This window comes from Phaseolus vulgaris, chromosome 9 (genome assembly GCF_051622355.1).
Source record: "Phaseolus vulgaris cultivar YP4 chromosome 9, ASM5162235v1, whole genome shotgun sequence".
Lineage (NCBI taxonomy): Eukaryota > Viridiplantae > Streptophyta > Magnoliopsida > Fabales > Fabaceae > Phaseolus > Phaseolus vulgaris.
Genome location: NC_143506.1, coordinates 4221126 through 4235468, shown reverse-complemented (window position 1 = coordinate 4235468; position 14343 = coordinate 4221126). Strand labels below are relative to the sequence as shown.

Genomic DNA, 14343 nt, shown 5'->3' with positions numbered 1-14343 from the left:
TAGTTTCTAATTTTTTTTCATTTTTTATTATCTATAATATTAGTTGAAATTAAATTCAGTTTTTCATTGTTTTTTATAATGTAGACACGATAGATCAGGGAAATGATACTTTGTTTTTTTTGATAAAAAGTTGTACCATTTACAAAGACTTATTAAAAGAATTGTAATTTGACCTTCGTTGAGTAAATATTTTAAATTAGAATTAAATATATTTTTTTCATATTATTATAAAAAATTATTTATTTCATTAATTGAAATTTTAGACTTTCTAGATTTTTATAGTACGAAAAATTATTGAAAATAATTATTAACCGCGATTAACTTTTTTTTGACCTTGCATAAGACTTCAGTATGAATGTGAAGTATATTATAATATTGGAACGTTCATAGTAATGATGATTCATTATCCACGTCAGCATAAAGTTCAAGGATTAAAACCAATTTTAACTTTTTATAACTTTATTATGTCCTGTATGCTAATTTGTTAACCTTGTTATATCCGAAGATGAGCAGGACAAATTACGATGCATTGACTTTTAGAGACCTTCTCTTTTTCTCGTTCTTCTTTGGATTTGTAGGGAGACGTCGAACCTCAATAGCCAACACCATAGTAATCGGCTTCGCAACCTCGAGAACAATCACCCTTCCATCCTTTTTGACCGTCTTCGCCTACCTCCACATCCTCAACTCTTTAAAATAATTCTTATTCTCGACAAGACCTACAATTCCTCTACTCGTCAAGACCCATGCCCACCATTATACCTACACAAAAAACAAGTCAACTCACATCAACATTAAAATAACAAACCAAGACGAAAAGAGACATATCATGAACATCAACAAATTTGTAGGGAAACAACATATATATATCTCTTGTTAAGCAATAATAAAAATAAAAGAAATCAAAGGCCAAATTTTCTCAACCAAGACAGACGACGTTCAAAGTCTTGCACTTACAAGGATAGTATCTCATCTGAAACACACTTAACGCAAATGACTCAAATGAGAGACATGTCGAAAAAATCCCGAATCCAACTATCCACCCACGCATACTCAAACCATTACCACTCACATTTTTTGCAAGGATCGAGAACTTAAGAGTCGACAACTCCAACTGAACCCTCGACTCGACACTCGACTCACAACTAACCCAAGAAAACCTACTAGCATACCCAAAGTCATTAGAGTTAACATCTACAATTATTCTAATACTCACCTCTTATCCGTGCAATAACAATAACATTTAGTTTGAGAAATAAAAAAAAAGATAGTATTTATCTTCTTTTAAAAACACAACCTAACTTATTTAAGGGTTAAACTTCAAGAACATTTATTTTCATTAGTTATTTTTTCTTATTTATGTTATCCTTTATTCATAATCAAGTTACCATTTGACTTTATTTTGTTAAGTAGGTTGTTGTTAGTTATGTATCAGCATATAGTTATTTAAACTAAGAGAGTATTGTTAATAAAAGAGATACTAAATGTTTCAACACAAAGTTCTCAACAGAGAAAGTTTATAATATGATATAGATACAATAAAAGTAAATAAGTATTATATTAAAATAAAAATAATATTTTTTTTATATTTATTTTTGCAGGGCCATTAATAGGATATAGAGATAGTTTGAGATTAAAATCTGACACACGTTTCAGTAATAAATAATATGAATAAAATAATCAGAATCACAAAGAAATAGGTGTAAGAATTTGAGTTGGCCTTTTGTAATTATCTCTTGTCCGTGCCTTAATGGATGATGTCACCTCTGAGTCACACAACAAATTACTAGGTAGCCCTTGACATGGGTACATGCGTCACTCAAATGTGAACTCGCCACAAGCGCGTGAACACGGAGTTTTACTAACATTTTAATAATACGATAACTATTATATATAAATATAAAGATGCAGGTTCTTCTTCTCTACTGCTCTATAAAAGAAAAAGGAATCCAAAGTGTGGTGATTGTGAAGAAAGAGGAAGAGAAAAAGAAGAATGGCTGAAGAGGGACAAGTTATTGGTGTCCACACCGTTAGTGCGTGGAATGAACATCTCAAGAAGGGAGAAGAATCTAAAAAACTGGTTAATTTTTACTCTTAACTTCTTCTCTAGTTTCATTCCCCCCTTGTTATGTGATAATTTGCACAGGCACAATGAACATTAGGGTTTTCCAATAAGAAAATTCCCTTGTCTTTCTTGCCTTAAAGGACTATACATCTCTTCTGTTTTTGTGAAATCGCTATTGGTTGGTTAGTGATCATTGTATTGTGTCTTCCATAGCTGTTTCCCTGTTTTTTTTTATAATTGTATTTCACCCTTTTTTTTCTTTTTTTTTTTAATTTTGTCATATTGCCTCCTTTGTTTGAATTCTTGTCATGAGTGTGCTTTTTAGAAATATAATTTGTTGTTTATTAGCTTTTTCTGTGGTCGTCTATCCAAAAGTTACTAAATCTACTTTGATTTTTCGAATTTTGTATTTTGAAAGGTGTTGATTGATATGTTTAATAAAATGAAATGCCTGTGATTGAAGTTTGAATTTGCATGTGCTTTATAAGTCTGGGCTGTTGCTGTTTAAAAGTAGCTGCAGAGGATGGTGATCCCCTGAAGGTGCCCTTTGTTAGTGAAATCTTTAGCTGTCTTTGTGATTTATTTGGTTGTTGAAGATCTGTGTCATTAGCATGATTTGTGATTCTTTAAAATGATTTATCTTTGATCTGTGTCATTATTAGCATGATTTGTGATTCTTTAAAATGGTTTATCTTTTCATAAGCAATTTTAAACTATTAAAAATACTGAAAGGATATTTGGTTAATAGATTGTGGTGGACTTTACTGCTTCTTGGTGCGGTCCATGCCGATTCATTGCTCCAATTCTGGCGGAGATTGCTAAAAAGCTTCCCCATGTGACCTTTCTCAAGGTGGATGTGGATGAACTGGAGGTGAATATGAATATCTAAATCTTCCACAGAACATGATTTTACTTATTTTTTACCCTGAATCAATCCTAAAGTACTTTGAGGAATTTCCTTAACTTAATATTGCAATCACTTTGGTTTCTTCAGTCTGTTTCAACAGAGTGGAAGGTGGAGGCTATGCCAACCTTCTTGTTCTTGAAAGAGGGAAAGCTGGTGGACAAGGTTGTGGGAGCCAAGAAAGATGAGCTGCAACTGGCAATAGCCAAACATGCAACCAGTGGTGGTGGTGCAGAAAGTTCCATATGAATGAATGTGTTGAGAATAATAATAACTATATTTATTCGAGTCAGTGTGCTTTTACTGTTTTTGAGTCTGTTTGGATGATTTCAGCTTGGATATGGAGTTAGTAAAACATGAACTGGGTTATGTGTAAATGAATGAAATTGTTGCAGTGTCCCATCTGAAACTCTTTTAGCTAATGAACCTAGGAGAAGGAAGATCCGGATCTGAAACCTAGTAACCTAGTAAGAGAAACTGCATAGATTGTGATGCAATGTCACCATTAATAGTAATAATTTTAATTTTAGATGTTGACTTAATATGTAAAAGATTAGATTGTGATGCAATTCAACTTATAACTAAGAAGGAATTACAAATTACAATGAACTATAGGGAACCAACAAGACATAGTTGTAGTTAGAAGTTGTTACAATATGTTTGTCTTGTTACAATATGATTGCTTCAAACCATGCGGGGAGTAAAAAAAACGTTAGAAGAATGTTCTTATATACAATAAATGTAAGAATATTTTTTATGGAACTTTGTATCACAACATGCATTCTTCTCACATATGTATTTATTTTACGACTACTTATACTTTGTATGAATTCAACAGAGTGCTTGCTAACTAAAATTGATCTGAATCATTGCAAACTCCCGCATCATTGTGAAGCATGATGTGGTGTTTTTTTCAATTTTATTTCACTCTTTATTTTTATTTTCATTTTGGATGCGAACAAATTGATAGGAAAATGAACCATCAAATCTTAAACTCTATTTGGGAGCATGGAGTACACAAAAATTCTAGTTAAACCAACACAAAATGCAAAGCAAAGTGAGGATAATAACCAGTTTCTTCTTAATTATATGACTCATTTTTATTTGACTCATTCCCCTGATATATTCACGATAAACATATTCAATTGGTCCTTTTAATAAACACAACAATAACTTAGTGAAAATACATAGGTTGTAGTTGAAAAGAATAAATTACAGATAATCCGAGTACATCTTTTGCTTGCACGAATCACGGTGCTCCTTTTTCAACGCAAGATCAAGAAAAGTGGGTGTTGGGAACCATAGAACTAACGATAAACACTTGTATTGTAGCGTTGAAAAACCATGCCACTGCCAACAGAAGCTGATTTATTCCCAAGATGACTTATTGTTTCAACCAATCCCAACGAAAGCCATAGAATTCACAGAGGCTCTTTAATTCCCTGAATTGGGTTCACTGCCCATGAACTGCCGGAGTATGTACCATTCTCTTCACCAAAGATATTTTCCATGGATTTCCGCCTAATTCTTCAAACACTACTATCAAGTTCTTCGTTGGCTTCAGCCAGGACCTTGGAACGTGATACCTGCCAAATTCCAAACACAAAACTGGTCAAATCATTAACCTCTCACAAAATAATATTTAGTAGCATTGGATCTGGCACACTACAAAAAAATGTTGTGGCATTATCATTACTCGTATCTGGAGGGTAATGATACTGACACGACCAAAAGATAAACACACAAAAAGATAAAAGGCCGCGCACTATTCTTTCACTCTGCACGTGACATTGATATGTCAGACTCCACAAGTTCAACGGCTCTAAACAGTAGCAAAATGCTAAAGACAAAGTAAAGCAAGTTAATAATTTATATGATATCATCCTTTACAGAAAAGCAGTACCATCGTTGAGTGGGTTGGCCACAACCAAGTTGGCACTTTACAGGGCGAAAGGCCCCAGAATATGTGCAAGAATTACAATCACCCTTTGCATAAGCCATCCAATATCTCCCTATGCTCTGCCTGTTGATCCATACTTGACCCTTACCCATGCTTTCTAGGTCCAGAGCCAGTGGTTCCTTTCCGCCGGGTGCATCAAAATATGCCTGGAGGTCCCAAGTTAATAGTAAGCTTCTAGTTGAAGACTATAGCACATGCAACAGTTTTTATTTCTATCAAGTTTTAAAGGAACAAGTCTTACAACCAAGATAGAGAAATGTGAAATGTAATGAATGACGTGAAAAAAGAAATACACATGAAAATAAACTGTTGTATTGTATGAATAACTCATATCTTATTATGTAAACCAGTAACTGTTCTCTCACCTTGTACCATTTCAATTGCGACCGACTTTGTGTACCTTGTGATTCTTGGACCCAATCAACAGACGAGACTCCATTGGGAGACACCAAATTCATATCCTCTCCTCTTAGGCCAACCTATTGTAATTAGAAAACATTTTCTGGTCCCATTAATTGAAACTTACAAACACACATGTCAGACTAACAAATTTGAGTGCTTCAGACCTTATATGACCACTTATTCCATGTTAAATCTTTCTGTCCCTGGTCAAGACCATGTAGCATAACTGGACCAGTGATCCCTGTCTCCCATGTTTCATAATGCCGACCAACATTCTTCCAATGAAAAAACGGAAAATCAATCAATGACCAGTAACATAATGGTCAAGCAAAACAATGTACTAAAAATACTAACTAGAAAATAATAGTCCACTGCAAGTTGGATTTACAAGCATGGTACTAAGTAAGTACTAACAGGTAATCCAACAGTCACGCTGAGAAGAGCAATTTTATTTGTTCCAGCGTGGAGATCTACAGGTCCATTAAATGTGCAACTTCTCTGCTCCCTTGTCCCAAAAGCCGACCCTGTAAAGGAAACCGTTCACCTACAGCTTAACTCGGAATCATTCAATATGCAAAATTGCGATTTCTTAACAAAATAACTTCACATTCAACTACGATTGGAAAAACCTGAAAATTGCCCATTAACGAACACATGAACAGCATGTCCTGCAGACTGCACGTTAATGCTGGGTTTTTGTCCATCTCGAAGAAAGGTTTCTGATGAACTTATGTCAATGCTGCAGCATGCCAACCAGAAAAAAACAGTAAGATTAAATGCTGAAGCTGACAAGGTAGGATAACAGAATCTATCTGATAAGTAATTTAAATCTGAAATATGCCAAAAGTGGCTAAGTTCAGGAACTTCTTGAAAAATAAAAAAGCAATTTCTTCGTCATAAATCAGCATCGTGTTACTATAGGCATTGCATAATTTATTTTGTCATTATGCAGACAACCCCAGAATTCAATTCATTTGGTAGCTTTTTAAAAATCAAGCAACTTACCTGGTTATGTACCATAGGTAGTCACTGCTGTCCCTGGTAACATTGAGTTGTTCTAAGAGTCCAGGAGATGTAATCCTTGAACTCTCGGCCAGAGAAGATAGATCTTCATCATAGCTCTCCCATGAGAACAACTTAGTATTGTAAGGAAGCATTTTTACCTGTGAAGTTTGAACTTTCACCTTCATGAAGACATAACAATCCAGTCAATTTCTTTATGAAGATAGGGAAAGGCTGACAAGAAATAGTACTGACGGGCAACAAATGTTTTCATCACACTTCATAGCTTTAAAAGGTCTCGTGAAGTATTCTTACTTTTGCAGTATTAAATACATCAGTTTTGCAATCAGGAAGGATGCTTATGGACCAAGGAGGTAAATCATAGTTCCTGTTATTGAATGTCACCGTGGCAGCAGACTTTGCATTATAGTTTGCTAGAAAAGCTGCACACGTTCCAGTACCTGAAGAGTATACATGAGCCTGGAAAATTTCCAAGCACATAGAGACAGGGCTAACTTATCTATAAACAAGCACAAAATGTCAAGAGAACAATTGCTTCACAACAGAGGCAACTTGCCTGCTGTAGATTTCCTAACGATGCAACTGTGGGATCCGAAGAAACCAAAGCATGTTCACACCGCTTGATAGCTCTATGAAGCTCCTTCAAGTGACTATATTTTGGTTGCCTGATCAAACCTAAACACAACAAGGTACATTGGGTCAGGATGCAACAAAATATAATATTGAACTATCTTTGTGGCCGCAACTTATGGAACATAATCCAGTGCCAGTTCGTGCATTTTAAATGTCTCTATGAGAGAAGAAAATACTGAAATAGTACAATAGATAATTTGATTTAAAGATCATATGTATAAATGCTTTTACTGAAGAATGATGATACATTACTTCATAGGCTGGGGGATGCCATTATAAAATACACTTCAACAGAAGAACTGCGATTCACAGCCCAGCAGTAACTATATCTATAAGTGGCAATGAATCACGGAGCAAACAAATAATAAATAAAAAAACTCAATATAAGCTTAGTTTTCTCACCATATTCATCAATTGGAGCGTCATAGTCATAGCTTGTAGTAATGAATGGGCCTCCAGCTGATCGTCCAAAGTTAGTTCCTCCATGATACTATCAATTTTCATTAAGAACATAGGCGAAATTCAGATTTTAAAGTAAGTCAGCCAATGTTTCATCACAAGAGGGAAAAAGAACTGAGCCTTATCCAAGAAATTGAGAGATTTTTTTATATAAAAATAATAAGAAAAACATAGAAGGTGGCCAACCATGTAATAATTCACATATGAGCCACCCTGTTGAATGAAACGAGCAACTGCAAATGATAGATCCTGAACCGGTCGCTGGTGAATTGGGCCACCAAAATCTGTAAACCTTGTGATCATAGGAAAAAATCACCCAACCGAATCTTAAGTTACAGAAACAACTTCAAATTACACTGTACAGCTTACCAGCCACTCCAAGACTCAGTCCACATGCTAGGCTTGTAAGGTTTATTTGGAGTGAAATCATCACAGTAAAAACCATTACATGAATTGATCTGTAACGGAAAATTGGATAGATCATATTCAACCCTCAAACAAATTAACAATAAAGCAAACGAGACAAGCAAGAGAGGGAGAGGACTTACCACAGGATCTGGGGCATCATTTTGCTTGCACATCACCCAGGGCACTCCTGTCCCCAATCCAACAGCCATGCTTGCAGCCCAGTTTAAGTATGCACGACCAGCAGCTCCCATTGCCCTGCTCTCTGGTCCGTACTCATTCTCAATCTAAAAAACACGAGAGAATTGGAGAAAAAAACACAGTTTAAGATGTCTCCTGAAATAACAATTCATTGGTATGAATGCACGTGAGTGCCAGGCCAGTTTTTTTGAGTATTTCTTCACTTATACCACACAATGAAGTGAATCGCATACCTGAGAGAGAATTATTGGACCACCCTGAGACTGAAACAACTTCTCACTCTTCATCATCTGGACAATTTTCTGCGTGAAACCTTGCATTGCTGCCTAAGAATGAAAAACAGCAAAGTCAGATTATCCAAGACATGAATCAACGGAGAGAAGCCATGAGAATGAGATGCAAATCCAACCTTGAAAGGCTCATTATCCGTTCTAAAGCTTATACCAGGAACATACTTCAACCATACAGGAATTCCTCTAAAGTACACCATTAAAGAACGAGATTATGAATCACAACCAAATCTCACATTAACAGAGAGATAGAGAGATATGGATTATGGAAACAAAATGTACCCAAAGTTCCACTCAGCGCACACGTAAGGTCCAATTCGAAGGTTGGCATAAAGTCCCACCTTCTGCACCGTCTTAATAAACCGTACTAGATCATACCTTCCTTCAAAATTATACTGCAACCCAACATATAAAAAATTCACAAAGAACCAAAAAAATGTTATTTTTTTTTAAATTAAGGTTGATTAATGGGGAGAAAGGAAGATCCAGAGTAGTACATTGCCAGGAGATGGTTCATGGACATCCCAGAAGACATAAGTGTCTATGACATCAAGGCCTCCATGTTTGGCTTTCCTAATTAGATCCTCCCACATCTGAAACCACATACATTTGAAGCAAACAAAGCATTTGAAACACATAAAAGAGTATAGAAAATGAGAGACATACATCAGGGGTGCTTCTGGGATAGTGGATGGAGCCAGAAATGAGGATTCTCCTTTGGCCTTTGATGAGAAGAGACTTTCTGTCGTAGGTGACATTGCAGTGTATCAGCTGAGACCCCACAAACAAGAGAGTGAAAAACAATGTCAGTAACTTGGAAACTGAAATGGTAATGGTTTCCATGTCTTTAGGCTTAGGCTTTAGCTAGCTGAGTGGAGGGAAATGTTATAAAAAAGAGCAAGGTTTAGCCGTTGGTTGAGGTTCTCTTCTTCGGTGTAATCTATGATCTGAAACACTCTCCACCACCAGCAACTATGGATTCTACTACTGGAAAGAAGTTCCACTTCACACTTCACACTTCACACCCCCCTACCCCTTGTTCTGCTACTTTATTAATTATTTGTGTCAGATTTGGGATTCTCTTAAATGCATTTTTTAATGGTGTTCTTATTTTTCCTTGACACTGATACTAGTTTTCTTTAGTTGAACTGTCACTCACTTTCTTTTTCCTAGATTTTCCCCATTTATTATGCAACTATTATTTTTAAATTTGAATGGCTTGTTACTGGTTAATTTTGGAAATATATATCATTCCAATGAACTTTTTGTAAACGAAGTCAATGTAAGCAAAAATCAGTTAACATTACTTAACTTTATTAATCTTGGTTAAAACATTTTCATTAAAAAATAATATAATGAAAAAGAATGAAGAATTTTTAAATAATATTATTATATATGGCTAAACTAATTAATTTTTTTTATCCTTGAATCAATCATGCATTTTGAATTATTTGTGTCAGAAGGAATATATTTTAACAACGGTGTGCGTGAAGTTTGTGTTAGTTTCAAGCAATCTGTTCTATATTTATTACGTTCTGTAAAATATAGTGATAAATAAATTATTTTGTGATAAAGTGTTTGAGTTATCTGCGATTCAGTGAAAAAGTGACAGCACATTCATGTGGCGATTTTTGAAGAGTGCATTCTGGCACACCTTGTACATTGCCGCCAACTACTCTTTCTTGTTTGCATATATGTCTCCCTCTGTCGTCTGATGTTAAATCTTTCAAATGCTTATAAAATTATTGATACTTATGAATCACTCACAGGTAATATTAGCCACTTGTCAATCATACGTAAATCAACCAACAAAAAATAAAAAAACAAAATTTACCAAATGTAGAAATATCTCAAGGAAGGAACTAATGAAAAGGATAACAAATGGCACAATTTGTGTGATATACACCCTCTTCCCCTCAATCCTTTAGTTCCTACTTTCCTAAAACACTTCTCTTCTCCATTCCTTCCAAAAATCTCAGCTTACTATCCTCTATTTTCATCGATTTGACCACTCTTACGCACGTTCTGTTCGTTGCCTTACCATCACCGTAAATATCTTCTTTTAGGTATGTTTCTTATGGCGCGATTTTTGAATTTGAAAATGACTTTTTGAGGTTATATAAGTTCCTATAAACAGAAAATCTTCATTTCTCATTTCGTCTTTCATTCTTCCGAATAAAAGGTTAGTCTTTTATCATTTCTTTTCATTTTTGGTGCATCCATATCATACCTCTTCATATTTTTCTGCAAAATGTTTTTCTTTTTTACTTTTTCTACGGTTATTTTGATGTTCTTGGTTTTCTTTTTCCCATCTTCTTCTCTGTTCTTTGGAATTTTGAAGAAAGCTCATAACTTTTAACTTTTTCAAAGAATAGGTAATTATTAAATCATTTTTTGATGTGTTTTCTGCAGTTATTTGATGTTCTTTGTTTTTTGTTTCTTATCTTCTTTTCTGTTCTTCGGGTTTATGAGGAAAACTCACAACTTTTAACTTTTTCAAAGAACATGTAATTATTAAACACATTTTTTGAGATATTTTGCATTTTCTGCAGTTATTTTGATGTTCTTCGTCTTCTGATTCTTATCTTTTTCTTTGTTCTTTGGGTTTATGAGGAAAACTCTCAACTTTTAACTTTTCCAAAGAACATGTAATTATTTAATTATTTTTTTGAGATATTTTGTGTTTTTTTTGCAGTTACTTTGATGTTCTTCATTTTATGTTTCTTATCTTCTTCTCTGATATTCGGGTTTCTGAGAAAAACTCTCAACTTTTAACTTTTTCAAAGAACATATAATTATTTAATCATTTTTTTAGATTGTTTGATGTTTCTGTTTATTGTCTTCATCTCCTTTACGTTTTTTTTTTACTTCGGTGTTCTTGATATTGTTGCTTCTCTGTTTGTTACGTTTTTCGCACTATAAAAATGTTTTTTTTTTTTCAGTTTTCTTAGGAAAGATCCTTGCTTTTGATGTTTCTGCCGATTCTCTTTGTCTATTTTTCGTTTTCTTTGCTTTAGTGTTCTTCATATTGGTGTTTCTCTATTTGTTATATTTTTTGCCGATAAAATTTAATTTTTCTGGAGGTTTTTATATGAACGTTCATTTGCTTTTGATGTTTCTGCCGATTCTCTTCATATCTTTTACGGTTTCTTTGCTTCATGTTCTTGATATTGTTGCTTCTATGTTTGTTACGTTTTTTCGCACCATAAAAATGATTTTTTGGGGTTTTTTTTATGAAAGTTCTTGATTTTGATGTTTCGGTCGATTCTCTTCATATCTTTTGGGTTTTGTTATTAAAGTTCCTTGCTTTTAATGTTTCTGCATATTCTCTTCATCTCTTTTACGGTTTCTTTGCTTCAGTGTTTTTCATATTGGTGTTTCTTCATATTGGTGCTTCTCTGTTTGTTATGTTTTTTGTGCCAATAAAAATTTATTTTTCTGGGGGTTTTTATATGAACGTTCATTTGCTTTTGATGTTTCTGCTGTTTCTCTTCATATCTTTTACGATTTCTTTGCTTCATGTTCTTGATATTGTTGTTTCTCTGTTTGTTATGTTTTTTCGCACCATAAACATGATTTTTTTGAGTTTTTTTTATGAAAATTCTTGATTTTGATGTTTCGGTCGATCCTCTTCATATTTTTTTATAGTTTCTTTGCTCCATTTTTTTAAATCTTTTTGGTTATCTATATTTAGGGTTCATCTTACTTTATCTTTTCACAATATTATGTTCATCTCTTTTGCAACTAATTTGGACTTCTTATCCAACTTTGGAAGTGTTTTTTTTTTCTCAATATGTTTATGTTTATGGTTCCATCATTTATTGTTTTTGATGAAGTTCTTATCAGAAACATGAAAATTGAGGTATTGGAGCTATTGAAAAGTAATTATCTGTAGGAAAAAAAATTCCCAAAGGAGTGTTGGCACTATCATTGACTCTACATGTGGTGGTGGTGTTCATTCCTCTTATCATTTACAAGAATCAAATTCTAATCTTTATTACGGTGGCAGTTTGGAAAACATAGAAAATTTGACCTACAATATATTTTAAGGAAACTGGGGGCTTATTCTGGGTGGCTTATTCTGAAGGGTCTTACTATGACAATGAAAACTGCCATTGAAGGGTTTGTCAATGGACCAGTTCTTGAGTACAAGAAAGAAAAAATCATCATGTAAAGAGCACATTTAATGTTATTCTTAAATAAAAAAATTATTAATATTTTTAAATTATTTAAAATCTTAAATAAATACATATTCTAAATAATTTAATATCATTCTTAAAAATTATTAAAATTCCTAAATTATTCAAAATCTTAAATAAATACATATTCTAAATAATTTAATGTCATTCTTAAATGATGTTATTTCCTACTTAAATACTAATCCAAAATAAATAATATTTTTAAAATTTTCAAAATCCTATATAAATACAAAATCTAAATTATATAATGTCCTACTTAAATAAAAATATTAAATAAATTAAATTTCTAAATTATTCAAAATCCTAAATAAACATAAATCCAAAATTATTTTATGTCCTACTTAAATGAAAATCTAAAATAAATAGTTTTTTAAACTGTTCAAAATCCTAAATAAACAAATGCTAACTTATTATATGTCATACTTAAATAAAATATAAAAAAATTGTCATTTCAAAATCTTAAATTATTTTTTTTCTTACTTAAATAAAAATCTAAAATAAATAAAATAAATAAGTTTTTCAAAATGCTAGATAAATATAAATTCACTAAATTTTAATGTCACTTTTAATTTAAAAAAAATTCCTAAATTATTCAAAATTCTAAATAAATATATATCCTAAATAATTCAATATTATTCTTAAATAAAAATCTAAAATAAATAAAATAAATAAGTTTTTCAAAATGCTAGATAAATATAAATTCACTAAATTTTAATGTCACTTTTAATTAAAAAATTTTTTCCTAAATTATTCAAAATTCTAAATAAATATATATCCTAAATAATTCAATATTATTCTTAAATAAAAATATCAAATAAATAAAAATTTTCTAAGTTTTTCAAAATCCTAAATAAATATATAAGTCCAAAAAATTTAATGTCATTCTTAAATATAAATTGAAAATTAATAAAATTCTTAAATTATTTAATGTTATTCCTAAATAAAAATCTAAATTAATTAAATTTCTATGTCATTCAAAGTTCTAAATATATACAAATTTCAAATTACTTTATTTGCTACATAAATAATATTTCTAAAATTTTCAAAATCCTAAATATATACAAAATTTAAATAATTTAATATTTTAATTAAATACAAATTTGAAATAAATTAAATTCCTAAATTATTCAAAATCCTAATTAAATACAAATCCTAAATTATTTAATGTCATACCTAAATGAAAATTTGAAATAATTTTTTTCTAGAATATCCAAAATCCTAAATAAACACAAATCCTAACTTATTTTATGTTATATGTACCGACCAGTCCTCAGACATCAACGTTAGGGATCGACATCGGACCTCGCCAATAGAGGGAGAGATCGAACGTCGGTGTTTTGAGAAGTTATGATTGGCCACGTAAGGTGGGCCCTAGAGTTATACTAGTTACCAGCTAAAACATCAGATATAAGAGGAAGCCCTAAGACACGAGGGATCCATGCAGGTGGTGTGTATAGCGCATTCAGGCGCGACACGAGTAAATAGTCCTTGAAGGCGCTAAGGCTCGTGAGGGTTAGAGTTTCCAAGGGAAGCTGCATGCATGGCATGTGAATACTTAGGGCACCCACAAAACAGATGGCCCCAGAGATTTGATGCACAAGTTGGTACCCAGGCGGCCATTCTGTTAGTCGTTGCACTCCAGTTAACGGAAGTCTTATGTGCTAGATTATGCTAAGATTGCGTAATAGCGGCGCAGGGACATTCTTCAAGGAACCCTAGATACGTGTAACAGAACAAAGGAAAACCCTAGTTTCAACCTATATAAAGGGAACTAATTGTTGAACCAAGTGGTGTTCAAGCTT

At 32.7% G+C, this 14343-nt stretch overlaps 2 protein-coding genes across 3 annotated transcripts; one reads left to right on the top strand and one right to left on the bottom strand.

Annotated features, from left to right (window-relative positions):
• Window positions 1–1827: 1827 nt before the first annotated feature.
• Window positions 1828–3371, top strand: LOC137821120 (thioredoxin H-type 2). The gene is made up of 3 exons (XM_068625561.1): window positions 1828–2080; window positions 2814–2936; window positions 3060–3371. The coding sequence occupies exons 1-3, from the start codon at window positions 1994–1996 to the stop codon at window positions 3216–3218; spliced, it is 369 nt and encodes a 122-aa protein (XP_068481662.1). The 5' UTR covers window positions 1828–1993; the 3' UTR covers window positions 3219–3371.
• Window positions 3372–4107: 736 nt separating this feature from the next.
• Window positions 4108–9558, bottom strand: LOC137821119 (beta-galactosidase 5). Of its 2 annotated transcripts, none has more exons than XM_068625560.1 (18): window positions 9009–9558; window positions 8840–8935; window positions 8625–8737; window positions 8462–8528; window positions 8286–8378; window positions 7995–8138; window positions 7816–7904; window positions 7633–7738; window positions 7390–7477; window positions 6911–7029; window positions 6649–6813; window positions 6337–6515; window positions 5961–6070; window positions 5746–5855; window positions 5496–5606; window positions 5295–5408; window positions 4873–5075; window positions 4108–4555 (listed from the first exon to the last, which is right to left on the bottom strand). In XM_068625560.1, exons 1-18 carry the CDS (start codon window positions 9183–9185, stop codon window positions 4423–4425), a joined length of 2217 nt encoding a protein of 738 aa, XP_068481661.1. In that variant the 5' UTR covers window positions 9186–9558; the 3' UTR covers window positions 4108–4422. The 2 variants fall into 2 exon arrangements, with proteins under 2 accessions (XP_068481661.1, XP_090150932.1); XM_090294806.1 differs by having other exon boundaries at window positions 7633–7730; window positions 9009–9400.
• Window positions 9559–14343: the final 4785 nt, after the last annotated feature.

Excerpts from the sequence above, each read along its gene's own strand:
- LOC137821120 (XM_068625561.1), top strand. The coding sequence starts at position 1,994 with ATGGCTGAAGAGGGACAAGTTATTGGTGTCCACACCGTTAGTGCGTGG. Across the intron at positions 2,081-2,813 it reads GAGAAGAATCTAAAAAACTG|ATTGTGGTGGACTTTACTGC; the intron begins GTTAATTTTTAC and ends TTTGGTTAATAG. Across the intron at positions 2,937-3,059 it reads TGGATGTGGATGAACTGGAG|TCTGTTTCAACAGAGTGGAA; the intron begins GTGAATATGAAT and ends TGGTTTCTTCAG.
- LOC137821119 (XM_068625560.1), bottom strand. The coding sequence starts at position 9,185 with ATGGAAACCATTACCATTTCAGTTTCCAAGTTACTGACATTGTTTTTC. Across the intron at positions 7,739-7,815 it reads ACTGAGTCTTGGAGTGGCTG|GTTTACAGATTTTGGTGGCC; the intron begins GTAAGCTGTACA and ends TATGATCACAAG. Across the intron at positions 7,478-7,632 it reads CATATGTGAATTATTACATG|TATCATGGAGGAACTAACTT; the intron begins GTTGGCCACCTT and ends GAAAATTGATAG.